The following is a 17,179-nucleotide window of genomic DNA, read 5'->3' on the forward strand; positions in this document are numbered from 1 at the left end:
GTGGTTTGCATTAGGTTGCAATGGATGCTTTATAGGCCATTTAGATGCATTGCATTGATAGGCCCAGATTGCCTTGTGGGATGCTTTATTGATGGACGTTTAGCACACAGATGCTATTTTATCCTAAGGAACAGCTTTGGCATATTGCAATGGATGCACAGGTTGTGCTATAATCTCTTGGATGAGACATTATTGATGCTTATGCCCATGGACAATGTTTATGCTTAAGGCATTTGGCTTTTATTGTTGGCATTATATTTGCCATTGTTTTGTCATTGTGGATTGACATTTTCTTTTGGGCCAGATTCCCCCAAACACATCACAACCCACCACCTCCACCCACACACAAGTAGGGTCAGCTGACCTCCTAACAAGAGAAGGTTCAGATGATGGGCTCGTTGACTATGCTCTCGATCTGGTCTAAAGAATTTTGAGACTGTCATATTTTGAAAACATAATGTTCCCTTTAGAGCAACTGACCAATGAAGATGATGATTTTCCAACTAGCGGGGATGATTTTTCTAGGAAAATCCTTCTTTCAGATCGCCAATGGTACCAAGTCCTCAATCGTGTGGTCATTTTTTATTTTTACTAACTTGAGTCTCTAGAAGGAAAAACTTCAAAGTTTTGACCTAAACGGTTGATATGATGGAAGTCCATGGCCTTACAAAGCTTATCAAAAAGACACTCCACTCATGGTGGTAGGTCAATCCACATGAAACAAGAAGCAGCTATGTAGATCCACTTGTCTTCATGCTTCCCATTTTGGATATGGGTGCGCAGGGCTGCAACTTGCATGGAGAATACCATTTTTGAAGTAGCCCCAATATGATTTATTGGTTTGCCAGCTGTGAACAACGGACCCACTCCACATATATGCCCTTGTGCCACCAATGGAAGTGGAGTTTTTTCAAACGGCTACAAGTGAATGATCCCAATGTACTATGCAGCTTTTTACGCTTCAACTACATGGCAGTAGCCTCATCATTGGCCCACATTTATTACATGCAGCGCTTTATCAAACAATATGAAGCCCTCCCCGATCCAGCTATGGTCATGGCCATATATATTTTTTGGCTGCTCATCATCTTTCTTCGAGATGTAATGGCCTGGTAGAAGAATGAAAACTTAACATTCGATAAGAGCTAGTTTTGACATCAACCAAGGCCCAAACCTCTTTGCATGCATAATATCCATGCCCACCACATCTGCACATGAAGATAACACATATTTTTAGGAGCCGCGGCACCATTTTTGTCCCATCTCATCTCGACTGCCTTTGCATCGTCCAATTGGTAGTCTCTATCGCTTACCTTGCCAAATCTTGATCCAAGGATGGATCAACTACAGGCATGGGGGCACGTTAACCGCTTGGGTTGACACTTCCACATTTTGCGCCTTCCAATGTAATTCTAAAGGCTAAGATTTTTGCTGGAGTCACCTTGAGCCATTCCGACCCAAGAGGAAGGTAAAACTAGGAATAAGAGAGTAGAAAAGGTAAAAAGGGAATGAGAGCGTAGGGTTGGCCCTCCCTTCAAAAGGTGAATTGTATAAAAGCCCAAAATGTGACTTGTATAAAGGCCAAAAGTCAAACTTTGGTCTTCAATAGTTACTTGCAAGTTTCAGAAATAGGAGCTCTCTCTTCTTCAAAAGTGTTGTTTATGTTCTTCTTGCTTTTACCTTCATGAATGCCTTTTATTACCCTTCCCCTCTCTTGCTTCTTGCTCCCCATTCTCTATCCCTCTTCTTCTCCTTCTTCATCTTCCATCTCCTCTCTCCCTTCCCCATTCTTTTCATGAGGATTTGCATTGCAATAACTCTAGGAGCCATTTGCGTGAGACTTATGGACAAAAGTCAAACTTTGGTCTTCAATAGTTACTTGCAAGTTTCAGAAATAGGAGCTCTCTCTTCTTCAAAAGTGTTGTTTATGTTCTTCTTGCTTTTACCTTCATGAATGCCTTTTATTACCCTTCCCCTCTCTTGCTTCTTGCTCCCCATTCTCTATCCCTCTTCTTCTCCTTCTTCATCTTCCATCTCCTCTCTCCCTTCCCCATTCTTTTCATGAGGCTTGCATTACTCCTACAAGGAGAAGCATGGAGTAGGAGGCTCCAACAACATTCCTTCAAGAACCCCATGACACTTGAGTCACTGCCAGAATACTCATACTACTTTTGCTTCATTCCATTTGGTAAAGTAATCTATGGCCACAGTGATGTAGTGCGCATATGTTTGCTTTGCAATTGGACATATAGGTCCCACAAAATCAATCACCCATTTTTCAAATGGTTTCTATACAACAACTATTGTCATGGGTTTGAAATCCTTGTGTTGGGCTTAATTGTTCTTTGGCATACATCACACCTCTGTACATAGTCATAGAGATCCGCCCAAAGTTTTGGCCACCAATATAACCTACTAGGAGGATCTTTCTTGTTGTGGCTTCACGTGCAAATGCCTTCATGGACTTCTCTACTGATTGGCATGATCTCTTGTCACATAACACATCTTCTTAGAATGTGATACCTACCTACTTTTTCTAGTTGACCTGCAATCAGTTGGTAGGGAGAAACTTTTACAATTAATTTTCTTGCATCAAGTAGTCTCAGTTTAGGGGTGTCCTTCCTATCATCAACTTGGGGATAGCGTCTATTTGAAATAGTGTTGCATCTAGCAAGTCATCTTCAACTCAATTTGGCTCTTCTCCTATCATCAATTGTGACATGTGATCTGCAATGTAGTGTTGCGTCACTTTTGCAACATCATTTTGAAATTATATTCTTATAGTAGAGCCATCTAGTTATCTAGCCATACGTACATGGTTAATTTACTAGATACAACAAGATGGTCCGTGTAAAATGCAACATCAATGGCCAATAGATAATGCTAAAATTTCTTCACATTATAGTCCATTGCTAGGGCTTCCCTTTCTATGGTAGTGTAATTCACCTCTGCACCATTTAGCTTCCTACTTGCAAGGTACACTAGATAGTCCTTGTTGTATTTCCAAGGTTGACATAATACACTCCCTCTTGCATAGTCGGAACCATATGTATGTACATGGAATTCAATGTCCTAGTTTGGAGCCATTAGTACCAGAGATGTGATCAATCTCCATTTGAAGATTACATTTTTCTATCCATAAGAATTTTACAAATAGCTTTTATGGGGGTCTTGCAGTCATGGTGTATTTGAGGATGAATCTTCTATAGTATCTAGCATGGTGCACAAATACTTGTACACCCTTAGCATTTTGTTGGGATGGAATTCCTTGATTATCTTAAATTTTTCGGTGTCGGTAGCAACCACATGTCTAGAGACTGTGTCCCAAGACTACATTGTGTGTAACCAAGAATTGGATAGATGTCATAGTCTCTACAATTTTTTAGTATATCTTCAAAATAGTTCAAGTGATCCTTTTTAGCTTAATGTATGCACAACTCATTTAGGGAGACTTGTAGAAATCCATTGAGGAATGCCTTGAAGGCAATGTCCATGACCCTTTGAAAAGTGGATGGGGCATTGCATAACCCAAATTGCATGACTCAATATGCAAACATTCCCCACTCTAGTGCAAAGCATGTCTTGGATGGATCTTTAGGAGCTATTTGTAATTAGTTGTCATTGCTAACTTCAAACCCTACTACCCATTCCAAATTTGTTTCTATGAATAGTAGGGGGAGAAGACTTGGATCTACTTCTTCCTTGGTTAGAAAGCAGACTAGAAAGAACATCAAGATCCTCCATAGTTCAATTCCATTTATAGGCATTATAGAAACAAATCAGGTTCACATGTAGACACATGCTAGGACAAAATGAAGTCACCGATCGTAAAAACCAAAGCGACTACAAAGTCATTGAGATGTATGCTTGATGAGAAGAAGGTCCCAAGGTATATCGGACCAAAGCATGTGACATAGTTGAGTACTTATTGAATAGGAGCCCTATTGCTCTTTTGCAAACATGGCTCTAGAGGAGGCATTCAATGGAACTAAGCCCTCTATCAATCACTTGAGATTTTTTGGCTCTCTTGCTTACGCTCATGTTACAAATGCACTAGGGATTATGGGGTCTCAAAAGGGACTCCTAAGGAATGGATTAAGAATTGAATTAGGCCTAATAAAAGGCCCACGGTAGGGTCCAAAGAAAACTTACCCCCCCATACATAGGTGGGTTAAGCCCACAATTGACCCCTACACTCCTCTTACACCTAGGCAAGAGCGATCTGTGATTGTAGTTGCATTGACGTTTTTGAGATTCACACACTCCTTCAACAGCCAGTTCTATGCCAACTTTTTGATGTGGCCCATAAGTTGACCCCTCACTCATTTGTGATACATGAAACCTCCTCTAACTACTCAACCTATTATCCATCAACCTTCAAGACATGGTTGATTACCAAGCACAGCAAGCCCTAATCAACTGCACTACCAAAACTAACTCAAACCATCACTCCAAATGCCTAGATGGTATTTCATCACATTAGTGACATGATGTAATCATTGGATTGATTGTACATGGATAATGCCATATGTAACCCAAAATTTCCACCTCAAATCTTCAAGCCTTTCTTTTCATCAAAGAAAGCAATCTTGTGATTTTGTGTACATTTGAGTTAATTTTTATGGGTTAATATGTAAAACATCTTTGTGACACAAGGACGTTGTTTTAAAGCGATTTCTCTTACATATTAAGGAGGATTTGTAGACAAGTGTCCATAAGCAATGGGCATTCATTCATCATGACATAATTTTCATATCACACAAACCTTGATTGAGTGACATCCATTGATTTTGTAACTTCACTATGGCAACCACAAACATGAATGCAAAGAAGTATGCAATACTTCAATGCTATAATAATGACAACTTCATATGAAATGGATTCAACTATCAACCAAGAGTGTAATCCCTTAGTATATCTACTAGCCCATCATATGAGTTTGCAAACGTACTGCAAACGTACTGCAAACGTACTATAGCTAATTAGTTTTATTCTTTGACTCCATTTCAAGATATAGGTGCTATGGGGTTGCATGGTGCTCCTCAATTTACATTTTAATTTGTCTTCCATGGTTTTCTATTAGTTGATATTTCAAAGGTCTTTTTATTAAAAAAAGTGGAAAACCTTATTCCTACCATAAGTGCCTTATCAAGATCTATAAGCCCTATGTTTTATATATATATATATATATATACATACATAACCCATGTAATGAAGCAAAATGCTCAAACTTTTATGAAGACGTGTGTTACTCAATGTGTTTAACTTATTGTACTTTATTTAGTGTATTACTCAGTGTGTTTTAACTTTTTGTACAGTTATGAAAGGTCCATCTATGGGTACATCTATTGGTTCAACTAAGGTGCATCTTATTGATTCATCTACTAATTTTTATATTTTTACTTACTAGTTCATCTACTAGTGCATCTAATGGTTTTTTTATCGGGAATCTACATATTCAATTCTATGGGCGTATAAACTCATACCAATCTATCGGGTTGATCTAGTAGCTCATATGATAGGTATAAACTTGCATTGCTATTGAGATTTTTAACAAGCTATCATGAATCTTTGACCTCCTAACATGCCTTTTAATGATTTTATTGAGTGCTATGTTAGGTTTGTCAACATGTTAATGGTTTGCAGACTTTTCTTAGGACCATGGATTAATCATTTTGCATCTAAAGAGCTTGATATATGTAGAACTTTCTTTAAATTACATTTTTCATGCCAAGGTTTTCCATTACTTTAATGATTTTACAACCTAATGGCTATGTTTCTTAAAATGACATCTAAGTTTTGCAATGCCCTAAAATTGAACTCTTGTGCATGTAAATGATGAAATAAGAGTTTCACAAATACATTTCTTATAGATGTCAGGACTACAAGTTACGAATGGTTACGTTTCTTAAAATGACATCTAAGTTTTGCAATGCATTAAAACTGAAGTCTTGTGAACATAAATGATGAAATAAGAGTTTCACACATGCGTTTCTTATAGATGTTAGGACTACAAGTAGATAATGATGACTAGATGCCATGGGATGTTTTATCTTGCATCTTTTTAGTGAAGCCATCTTCATCTTCAATGTCATCCTAATGTTAGGGATACTCAATGCTCAAATGCCTAGAAATGAGACATGTCTTGAGTACAAGCATGATTGAGACTTGTCGTTCTATCATGACAGAATAGTAAAAGTGATTATTTTCAATTGAATGTCAAGGTGTCTAAGACTAATGTTTATATGTCATGTGCTTATAGAGCTCATTGCTTTGGATGCAACATTCTATACCACATGCTATGTGATGTAGACATGTAATTGAATGGCTGTATCTATAAATGATATTATGTTGACTTGATGTCTCATCGAATGTGTTGCCATATTGCAAATTTATTGGTGTGCTTCTTTTTAAAGAGAATTTATTTGTTATGTGAGCATCCTTTGTGAATGCGCACAGTTATAGTTTAGGTTTAGGTTTGATAACAAATAACCAAAGTTCTTGGACCTATCATGTGCGTACATGGGGTACTATCAAAAGGCCTCTAGGATATGGGTCCTAGGTTCCTTTTTCTTATGGAGCTCTAAACTCTCTTATTTAGTGAAATAACAATGTCCTTATGCATGTAAGTTGATATCTTGTTTTAATGAGTTTTCATTTAATTCACATTATAGGTTGCATATCTTTGGGTGTGCCCATAGGAAAAGGGTTTCTTTTTTATTGTACTTCATGTAGAGGTATCCCAAGGTGTACTTTACAAGACGTGTGCTAATGCAAAGATGGTTGCCTTGGAGGCAACATTCTGTGCCTCCAATGCTGTTACTTTAGTTTGATCCAATTAAAGTATAATTGATTAAACCAACAACCCACATTTTAATTTATCTCATAAGTCTCTTTCTTGGAAAATTGTAGGGGATTGGAGTCTAAAATAACACTAGATCTAGCACGAACTTTTCTGTTGAAAACTTTTGTACCTAAAAGCCCATTTATAGTATTCATTCACTTGGATATTTTAAAAGAGAAGACATGAGGTGCACAAGAGGTTATTATGATATGTGTCGAATTTCTATGTGAGAAGACGAAGCAATGGGATTTAGTGGAGCCCACATTGAATATCCTCAAGCATAATTGTGCTGCCAATGGCCCTTCATGCATACATCACTTTCCTCGTAAGGCTCTATTGCATTATTAACTCGTCCAAAGTAAGCCACCTTTATTCATCTTACTTGTGGATTCAATCTTTGAATAGCCTTAAATACTCTAAAAGAGATACTTAGCTTTCACTTCATATATAGCTTTGAGATGGAATATTGTTCATGCTTTACACTACATGGAGGTCAATTGATCTATATAAATCATTTTCTTTATATAATTTCATCTCAACTCTTGAAGTATACTTTGGCCTTGATTTGTGAAGCTTACTAGTGCCTTCGAACGGAGAAAACAATTGTAGCTTGTCCCATTTTGTTCATGGCATTGAGATAAAGCAAATAGAATCATGTACGAAGGAACCTTGTTTGTAGCTTGAGTCACAACTTTCTTGGTCCTCTAAGTATATGTGGGTGGAGGGTTTACTGTCCTTCCACATTACTCCTTATTAACAAGATTTGGCAATGATGGTATAGTCCCATTGAGGGCTAACGGACCAATGGATTGGAACAAATTGCATAGGTTGTGTAGGTCGATAGCATAAGGTAGCATGTACTAGGGAGCATATTAATAATTATTGTTGACTTTCAATTTTTAAAATTATATTTGTTTTTTATTGCAATTTAGGCCATGTCGAAAAGGTAGGCTTGGGAGTACTCTCTATGTACTGCACCATTTGTGCGCGCGTGTGTGTGTGTGTGTGTGTGAGAGAGAGAGAGAGAGAGAGAGAGAGAGAGAGAGGGAGAGAGCAAGAGAGAGAGAGAGAGAGAGAGAGAGAGGTATGTGTGTGTGAGAGAGAGAGAGCTCTAACAGGACCTAGAGAAAGACCTATCATGCCCTTACAAATACACCTATGTACTCACATGAGTGGAAGTGCTTTGCACCGCATGATGAGTCTTAGTCCTAGTAATGCTTGCAATTATTAAGGGCAAGAGACACACGATATATGTTAATAAGGAGAGGAGTATTATGTCCTCCCTCAAACTACATTCTCTCTTAGAGGACTTGTAAGGGAAGGTTTAGACTAGCCCGAAAGAGGAGTATTACGTCGAAGGAGTAGCTCGAGAGCCAATGGGTTGGTATCTAGCCTTCAATTTACACGATGTGGAAGCAGTCATATACCATATTTTGTCAGCAAAGGGACGCTGTCCAAGTTGATAGAGCTTCTCATAGTATATAACATTGTGGGGTTTAATGCTTGACGTGGTGGTCCCTGTATCTGGGGTTTTTGTAGAAAAGACACCCTTGTTCGACCCCTTCGAAGCCGACAGATTTTTTTTTACAAAAAAGGCTCGAGTGGTATCGAATACCTCCTTGCTTGCCATGTTCGTTTATTACCGAGTCTAAGGCAGGCAAGGGCAAATAATTGAGGTGGGAAGAGTAGAGAGGTACAATACATGCCTATTGGGAGAAGTGCACGCGCGGAGAAGGGGAGGCACGAAGGGTGTGAGCCTTGAGGAGGACAAAAAAGGGTGTATGTGAGGGATGTATATGTATGTATGTATGTAGATAAGGTGGGACGTGGGGCAAGTGCGTGGGGGAGAGCGTGTGGAGGCACGTGCGGGGAATGGGGGGGAATGGACGTAGGGGCGACTCTTGGGAAATCTTGTCTTTTGGCCTTTGCTTCGTCGTCGTCGTCATCATCAACCAAAGTCATCTTTTTCTGCTTCGTCGCCATCGTCCTCCTCCTCCTCCTCCAAAGCTGCTCTTCTTCTTCCTCCTCTGCTTCCCTTCCACTTCTCCTCCTTCCTGTAGCTCTCCCCACACTCCATTTCCTCCTCCCAACCTCCCTCGCCTCCCCTTATATCTCTCCATTTTCCTTGCTAGCCTCTCTACTTCCATGAATAACAACCACGTCGTCTCCTCCCCTAGCTTGCAGCCTCCATCGCCTCTCCTTCGACGTCTCTCCTTCCATGGCTCTTCATGAGCCCACCTTCTCCTGCACTAAATCTCAGCGACCTGATCACCCCTTTCCGCCTCTGCATTCCTCCCCCTCCGACGCCCAATTCGTCGTTCGGACGCCCAACGCGGCGCCCGGATCCTTTATAGATTTTAATCTCAACGTCGCCTCCTCGACTTCTCATGCAGAGACTGTCATTTCCGTTGACAGAAGCCTTCCCAGAAGCCCATCGATCCCCTCCTTCAGGGGACCTCCAGCAAGGGATTCTCCATCGTTGTCCGGGCGGCCTAGTGCTCGAACGACTAACAACAGACGATTCAGCCTGCTCAATGCGGGGTTCTGGGCGTCGGTCGAGTTATTTGCCACATTGGTTCAAATCCTTGCCGCCGTTATCGTGTTGGCTGTCTCTCAGAACGAGAGACCAGAGACACCATTGCCCGTATGGTTGATGGGCTATGCGGTGGGCTGCGCTGCCAGTTTGCCAATTCTTTTCTGGCGGTATACTCGTCATCCTTCGATGGACATCCTAGAGCAAGAATCATTGACTGTACAGCACGAAGGACTATGGGCGTCTAATACAATGCCTTTGCCGTATCCTGCTGTTTCTCAGCTTGGAGCAGGCGACGGCGATCTGTCAACAAGACGAGCGTTTCAAGGGTTCATAAGGGTAGGCAGTATCAGGTACTTTTCGACTCGAAGCAGTGAACTGGAACTACGCATTTGCTTTGGTAAATTGAAATATGTTATGGGCTTTGTTTCCAGGATTGAAATGTTCATGGAAAGGCTTCGGCTCTCGCTCGATTGCTTCTTTGCAGTTTGGTTTGTTTTGGGCAATGTGTGGGTCTTTGGAAGGCCTTCTTCTGCACAAGACAGCCCGAAGCTTTACCGGTATGGCTGTCGTAGCCCAAGATCGAATTAATGGATTTGTGCTCATTTGAAAGCGCAGGTTGCTTAATGTTGGCTTCCTTACAAAACTCTGTCGCAGGCTGTGCGTGGTATTTCTGACGCTAAGCTGCGTGAAATATGCAATGCCGTTCATTGTCTGCGCTGCCGTGTGTTGCTGCCTTCCATGCGTCATTTCTCTCGTGGGATTTCGTGAGAACCGGTTGGAAGCGAGGGGAGCCTCGGCGGAGGTCATTGCAGCGTTGCCAATCTACAAATTCAGGAGCAAGAGAGTAAATTCCCGCAGCGAGAAGGTGGATTACAACGAGTCAGACAGCGACACGCCAAGCGAAGGGGGGGTCATGGCGGCAGGGACGGAGAATGAGAGGTTGATATCTGGAGACGACGCAGTAAGTATTTCAAGCGGAAAGCAAATATCCAAACGAGCGACTGTGTGCGCAAGCTGTGTGATACTGAATTCTGAGGCTCATGAATTTGTGGATGCAGGCGTGCTGCATCTGCTTGAGGAGGTACAGGGACAATGCGGAGCTGAGGGGGCTACCGTGCGGACACCATTTCCATGTGGACTGTGTTGATGAATGGCTGAAGATCAATGCGTCGTGTCCGCTATGCAAGTTTGCAATTCAAGGAGGAGGCAAGGATGGGGAGGCGGGGGCAGATGTCTCTGCTGGAGGGGGCTGGCGAGGCAGGAGCCTCTATGAAGAGGTGTAAGCTACTTAGTAAGGACACAGAACAAGGACAACTAACCAGAAGAATAAGACAAAGAAACAAAAGAAGAAGAGGGACAGAGTAACCACAACTTACAAGCGGCAAAGAAGAAAAAGAAGAGCTAGAAGAACCTGAGCAACTAGAAGAAGAAGAGACTCAAGAATCAGAACAACAAAAACCAAGATTTAGAAGACGACGAAGAAGAAGAAAAGCACGTTGATGATTATACCTTCTAGTGTATGAACCTAGATGTAGAAGAAGAAGAAGAAGAGAAGAAGAAAAGCATGATGAGTATTATTGTATAAACCCTTGGCAAAGCCGTGGGGATGATTTCATGAATTGTATGCTTGTGTATATATATTAAAGTTTAAATTTGCTATCCTTAGAAAATCATGATTGTGCTTTCTTAGGAGAATCATAGGACACTCCGTGTATCATATTAAGATATGTACCTTGATTGTACAACTTCCTTGTAGGACACGTAGAATTGGCAAAATGCAAGATAACAAAAATAATTTTATGCCCAAAATGTTTACATGATGCATCTTCTTCCATTACAACAAAACATAAACACCTAATAATCTAAGAATTCATTATGTAATAACTTAATGTTGCTTCAAACTTCCAATTAAAGTTGCTTGTACTTAATGATTATAAATTCATACTCAAGCATACGCTAAATGATTATTACCGATACATTCTATGTGAAAGAATTGTAAGATTAATTATAGCAACCTATTCACATGAGAATGGTTGCTTACATAGTAGCATATGCGAGTTCTTCTAGTAATACAACGAGTAACTTGACTCGTCTACGACGGGCTAGCGACCCACTCCGCCGGGTCTCAAGATGCTAAAATGTCTGAAACCAGCAACATATTCTAATTAAAAAAAATGTCTATGACATAGTACTTCAAAATATTACGTCCAAAAGTGAAGCCAGAGAACTCATTGATATGTCCAAATACACATCCGCATACAAAGTCATAATTGAACATACAAAATCTACAATAGACACACAAACATCCCTAAAGGGAAAAGTCTGCAGCCATGTACTATAGGGAAAAGCTTGCACCAGCCATGTACTCCACATCCGCCATGTCCAAAAAAAAATTATGTATGACAGAGTACTTCAAAATATCACATCCGAAAGTGCAGTCATATGTCTGAACATGCAATAGCTACATCAAAGAACTAATTGATATATCCAAATACACAGCCGCAAATAAAGTCATAACTGAACATATAAAATCTACAATAGACACACAAACATCCCTAAGGGAAAAGTCTATGGCCATGTACTGCACAGAAAAGCTTGCAACGGCCATTCACTCCACGTCCGCCGCGTCCGCCACGGCCATGAACATATAACGGAGTACCAGCAATCGTATCTGGACAAGCATCACATAGAAAGATAATTTAGGAACTATAATTATTGAGCCATAAAACTTTTATACATGTATGTTGGTAAAACCCAACTCATTCTTTAGAATACTTACTCAGATGTAAAGGGCTGTCAACAATGCTCACATAGGTGTACGTCTAGTCCCCATTTTGCCCTCGATAGAAAATTCGTGTCCCCACACATTCATAGTATCCCAGCCAGCAAACAGTGATGGTCTGTGGTCCATCATCCCTATGAAGCCAGCAAGCCAAGATAGCGTAATATCCCAAATGGACTCGTCCATCCAAAGGATTATGGATGTGGAGATTCATTAGAAACCTTGAATCAGAAACAGTCCTAAAAGACAAACAATAGCATGTTTTCCCACTCACATATAATCGAAAAAAAACCTTTTGTTTTAACAAAAAAATAAAGCAACAAACAATGTACACGGTTCTTACCCAAGGTAGCTCTCCAGCTCAAGCAAATCCAACAACAGTTGCGCGCTCTCCAGAGATCCCTACTAGCCCGCAGGATCTGCAATTTTCTAAAAGTGAGTGACTATACTATTAAACATGTCAACATAAAATGTGGTTGTCAAGCAACTATGTACCTTGCACCTGCGATCCTATTTCGATGACAAACGTGAACTGCGTAGACATCCTATCGCATTGCAAAAAAAGAACACACATGTCAATCTACATATCCAGGAAAAAAACAATAGGCTTGAAGAGAAAATAGGCTGTAGTATATGCAAACCCATGACTCCAATGAAAAATGAAATCCAAACATTATCAAGGACAAAGTCATGAAATATTATGTCTCAGTTCATATTTCTGTAAATAGCCAACATTCCCGAAGACCTATGACAGTTGGAATATTGAAAGAAGTTTAAAAAAAGCTATACAAAGATTACCGAAATGAAGATTTGCCACCCAAGAAAGTTTCAAGAGGGCTTGAAAGAGCAATGTCATACTCCTAGGCTCTTGTTGTTGCCAATTGCAAAACTTCCTTGTATACAACATTTATGGTAGAAGTATTATCCATCTCCTCGCCCCTGGCATCAAACGCACTCTACAAAATGAAAACCTTAACAGCGTTTGATGCTCGGATATGTGAAAATGCCACGTATAGTTGGCCATGATTAAATACCGGTGTCGCCAAGTACAGCCCCAAAACAAACAATGTTTGGCCCTGCGACTTATTGATTGTCATGCCAAATGCCAATCGGATAGGAAATTGCCGTCTTCTCATGTCGAATGGAAGTTTAAGGTTGTTCGGAATGAATGTTATCCTTCGAATAAACGTTCTATCACCAGCATTGGTACCAGTAATGATTTCAACTTCTAACACTTTCGTGTGAAACTCTTTCCAAATACACATCCACAAACAGTCATAACTAAACATACAAAATCTACAGTAGACACACAAACATCCCTAAAGTGAAAAGTCTGCGGCCATGTACTATAGGGAAGAGCCTGCACCGACCATGTACTCCACATCCGCCACGTCCAAAAAAAATTTCTCTATGACAGAGTACTTCAAAAATATCACATCCAAAAGTGCAGTCACATGTCTGAACATGCAATAGCTACATCAAAGAACTGATGATATATCCAAATACATAGCCACAAATAAAGTCATAACTGAACATACAAAATCTACAATAAACACACAAACATCCCTAAGGGAAAAGTCTGCGGCCATGTACTGCAGGGAAAAGCCTGCGACGTCCGCTACATCCACTGTGGCTATGAAAATACAACGAGGTACCAACAATCGTATCTGGACCAACATCACACAGAAAGATAATTTAGGAACTATAATTATTGAGCCGGCAATCTAGGACAGCGTAATATCCCAAATGGACTCGTCCATCCAAAGGATTGTGGACATGGAGATTCATTAGAAAACTTGAATTAGGAATAGTCCTAAAAGACAAACAATAGCATGTTTTCCCACTCAAATAAAAACTTTTGTTAACAAAAATCAAGCAACAAACAATGTACACGGTTCTTACCCAAGGTGGCTCTCCACCTCAAGCAAATCCAACAACAGTTGTGCGCTCTCCAGAGATCCCCAGCATTTGATGCTCGGATACGTGAAAATGCCACGCATTGATGGCCATGACTAAATACCGGTGTCGCCAAGTACAGCCCCCAAAACAGACAATGTTTGGCCCTGTGACTTATTGATTGTCATGACAAATGCCAATCAGATAGGAAATTGCCATCTCCTCATGTCGAATGGAAGTTTAAGGTTGGTCGATATGAATGTTATCCTTCGAATAAACGTTCTATCACCAGCATTGGTACCAATAATGATTTCAGCTTCTAACACTTTCGTGTGAAACTCTTTCCAAATACACATCCGCAAACAAAGTCATAACTGAACATACAAAATCTACAATAGACACACAAACATCCCTAAAGGGAAAAGTTTGCGGCCATGTACTATAGGGAAAAGCCTGTGCCGGCCATGCACTCCACATCCCCCACGTCCAAAAAAAAAATTCTCTATGACAGAGTACTTCAAAAATATCACATCCAAAAGTGCAGTCACATGTCTGAACATGCAATAGCTACATCAAAGGACTGATTGATATATCCAAATACACAGCCGCAAAATAAAGTCATAACTGAACATACAAAATCTACAATAGACACACAAACATCCCTAAGGGAAAAGTCTGCGGCCATGTACTGTAGGGAAAAGCCTGCGATGGCCATTCACTCTATGTCCACCACATCCGCCGCATCCACCGCGGCTACGAACATACAACGAAGTACCAACAATCGTATCTGGACTAGCATCACATAGAAAGATAATTTAGGAACTATAATTATTGATCCATAAAACTTTTATACATGTATGCTGGTAAAACCCAACTCATTCTTTAGAGTACTTACTCAGACACAAAGGGCTGTTAACAACGCTAACAAAGGTGTACGTGTAGTCCCCATTTTGCCCTCGATAGAAAATTTGTGTCCACACACATTCATAGTATCCCAGCCAGCGAACAGTGATGGTCTGTGGTCCATCATCCTTATGAAGCTGGCAAGCCAGGACAACGTAATATCCCAAATGGACTCGTCCATCCAAAGGATTGTGGACGTGGAGATTCATTAGAAACCTTGAATCAGGGACAGTCCTAAAAGACAAACTATAGCATGTTTTCCCACTCAAATATAATCCAAAAAAACTTTTGTTTTAACAAAAATAAAGCAACAAACAATGTACACAGTTCTTACCCAAGGTAGCTCTCCATCTCAAGCAAATCCACAACAACAGTTGCGCGCTCTCCAGAGATCCCCATCCCGCAGGATCTATAATTTTCTAAAAGTGAGTGACTATACTATTAAACGTGTCAACATAAAACGTGGTTGTCAAGCAACTATGTACCTTGCACTTGTGCTCTTGTTTCGGTGACAAACGTGAACTGCCTAGACATCCTATCACATTGCAAAAAAATAATGCACGTGTCAATCTACATATACTGGAAAAAAACAATAGGCTTTGAAGAGAAAATAGCCTGTAGTGTATTGCAAACCCATAACTCAAATGAAAAATGAAATCCAAACATTATCAAGGACAAAGTCATGAAATATTACGTCTCACTTCATCTTTGTATAAATAGCCAACATTCCCAAAGACCTATGATAGTTGGAATATTGAAAGAACTTAAAAAAAGCTATAGAAAGATTACCGAAATGAAGATTTTCCACCCAAGAAAGTCTGAGGAGGGCTTGAAAGAGCAATGTCATACTCCTAGGCTCTTGCTGTTGCCAATTGCAAAACTTCCTTGTACACAACATTTGTGGTAGAAGTATTATCCATCTCCTCGCCCCTGGCATCAGATGCACTCTGCAAAATGAAAACCTTAACAACGTTTGATGCTCGGATACGTGAAAATGCCACATATAATTGGCCATGACTGAATACCGGTGTCGCCAAGTACAGCCCCAAAACTGACAATGTTTGGCCCTGTGACTTATTGTCATGCCAAATGCCAATCGGATAGGAAATTGCCGTCTCCTCATGTCGAATGGAAGTTTAAGGTTGTTCGGAATGAATGTTATCCTTGGAATAAATGTTCTATCACCAGCATTGGCACCAGTAATGATTTCAGCTTCTAACACTTTTGTGTGAAACTCTTTGCATATCAACTGTGTCCCATTGCACAAACCCTGGTGAGGATTCAAATTACGCAACAAAATTATAGGAGCATTCCTTTTCAAAACCAACCGATGCGGGGGATATCCACCACCAAGATCAAGACTATTCAAATACTCGACTGCAAACAAAAAGGAATCTCCCCCTAAGTTGTCCACTGAGTCTGCACTTAGGTACTCCCTTTCCTCACCGGGCATTGCCTTCGATGCCGTAGCATTAATTGCATCAACTTCGATGTTTCGAGGTGCAAGAATAGTGCGCTCTTGAAAGTATGGTACACAGTCCAAAATAGTTGCTAGCCGTCGACACACCCATCCAATGAGGCCTTCCGTGGACTTTGTCTCTAAAAGCATCTGCGATGGAATCACAATAGTCTCTTCTTTTGTACATCTATTTATCCCATTGCCAATGTCCAGAACCCATTGCATGAACTCTTGCTCAGCACAATTATCACCATTCCGAAGGACCCGCATATTCTGCGTCAACTTCAATACTGTAGTGCGACCCCAAATCCTTGAGTGGCATAAGGTAGCATTAACAATGTCCTCTTGTCCTGCCTTTGGAAGAACTGGCAAGACTTGCCTAAAATCCCCCCCCAACAATACCACCTTCCCACCAAAAAGTTGCTCATTGGACATGATATCTCGCAAAGTTCTATCGAGTGCCTCGAAAGCAAACCGGTGAGTCATGGGTGCCTCATCCCATATTATCAGCCTAGCCATCTTCAAAACATCTACGAGTTGACTATTAACCTTAATATTGCAACTGCTAGTACCATCCAGCTCCAACGGTATCTTGAATCCTGAGTGTGTCGTGCGTCCATTGGCTAGTAGCAATGCAGCAATCCCAGAAGATGCACATGCCAAAGTGATGAGCCCCTCCCCACGCAATCGAGAGAGCAAGAAATTGTAGAGAAAGGTCTTTCTAGACCCTCCTATACCATCGAGAAAAAAGACCTCACC

The 17,179-nt window shown here is 40.6% G+C and overlaps 1 protein-coding gene across 1 annotated transcript; it reads left to right on the forward strand.

The window, feature by feature from the left end:
• The first annotated feature begins 9,365 nt into the window (after window positions 1-9,365).
• LOC147890966 (E3 ubiquitin-protein ligase At1g63170-like) lies at window positions 9,366-10,664 on the forward strand. Its single transcript, XM_087389621.1, has 5 exons — window positions 9,366-9,547; window positions 9,660-9,730; window positions 9,812-9,937; window positions 10,035-10,341; window positions 10,439-10,664. The coding sequence occupies exons 1-5, from the start codon at window positions 9,491-9,493 to the stop codon at window positions 10,661-10,663; spliced, it is 786 nt and encodes a 261-aa protein (XP_087245747.1). The 5' UTR covers window positions 9,366-9,490; the 3' UTR covers window position 10,664.
• Window positions 10,665-17,179: the final 6,515 nt, after the last annotated feature.

The sequence above is a fragment of the Dipteris shenzhenensis genome, chromosome 18 (genome assembly GCF_047967505.1).
Source record: "Dipteris shenzhenensis isolate YYH24624 ecotype China chromosome 18, Dip_SZ_1.0, whole genome shotgun sequence".
Classification (NCBI taxonomy): Eukaryota; Viridiplantae; Streptophyta; class Polypodiopsida; order Gleicheniales; family Dipteridaceae; genus Dipteris; species Dipteris shenzhenensis.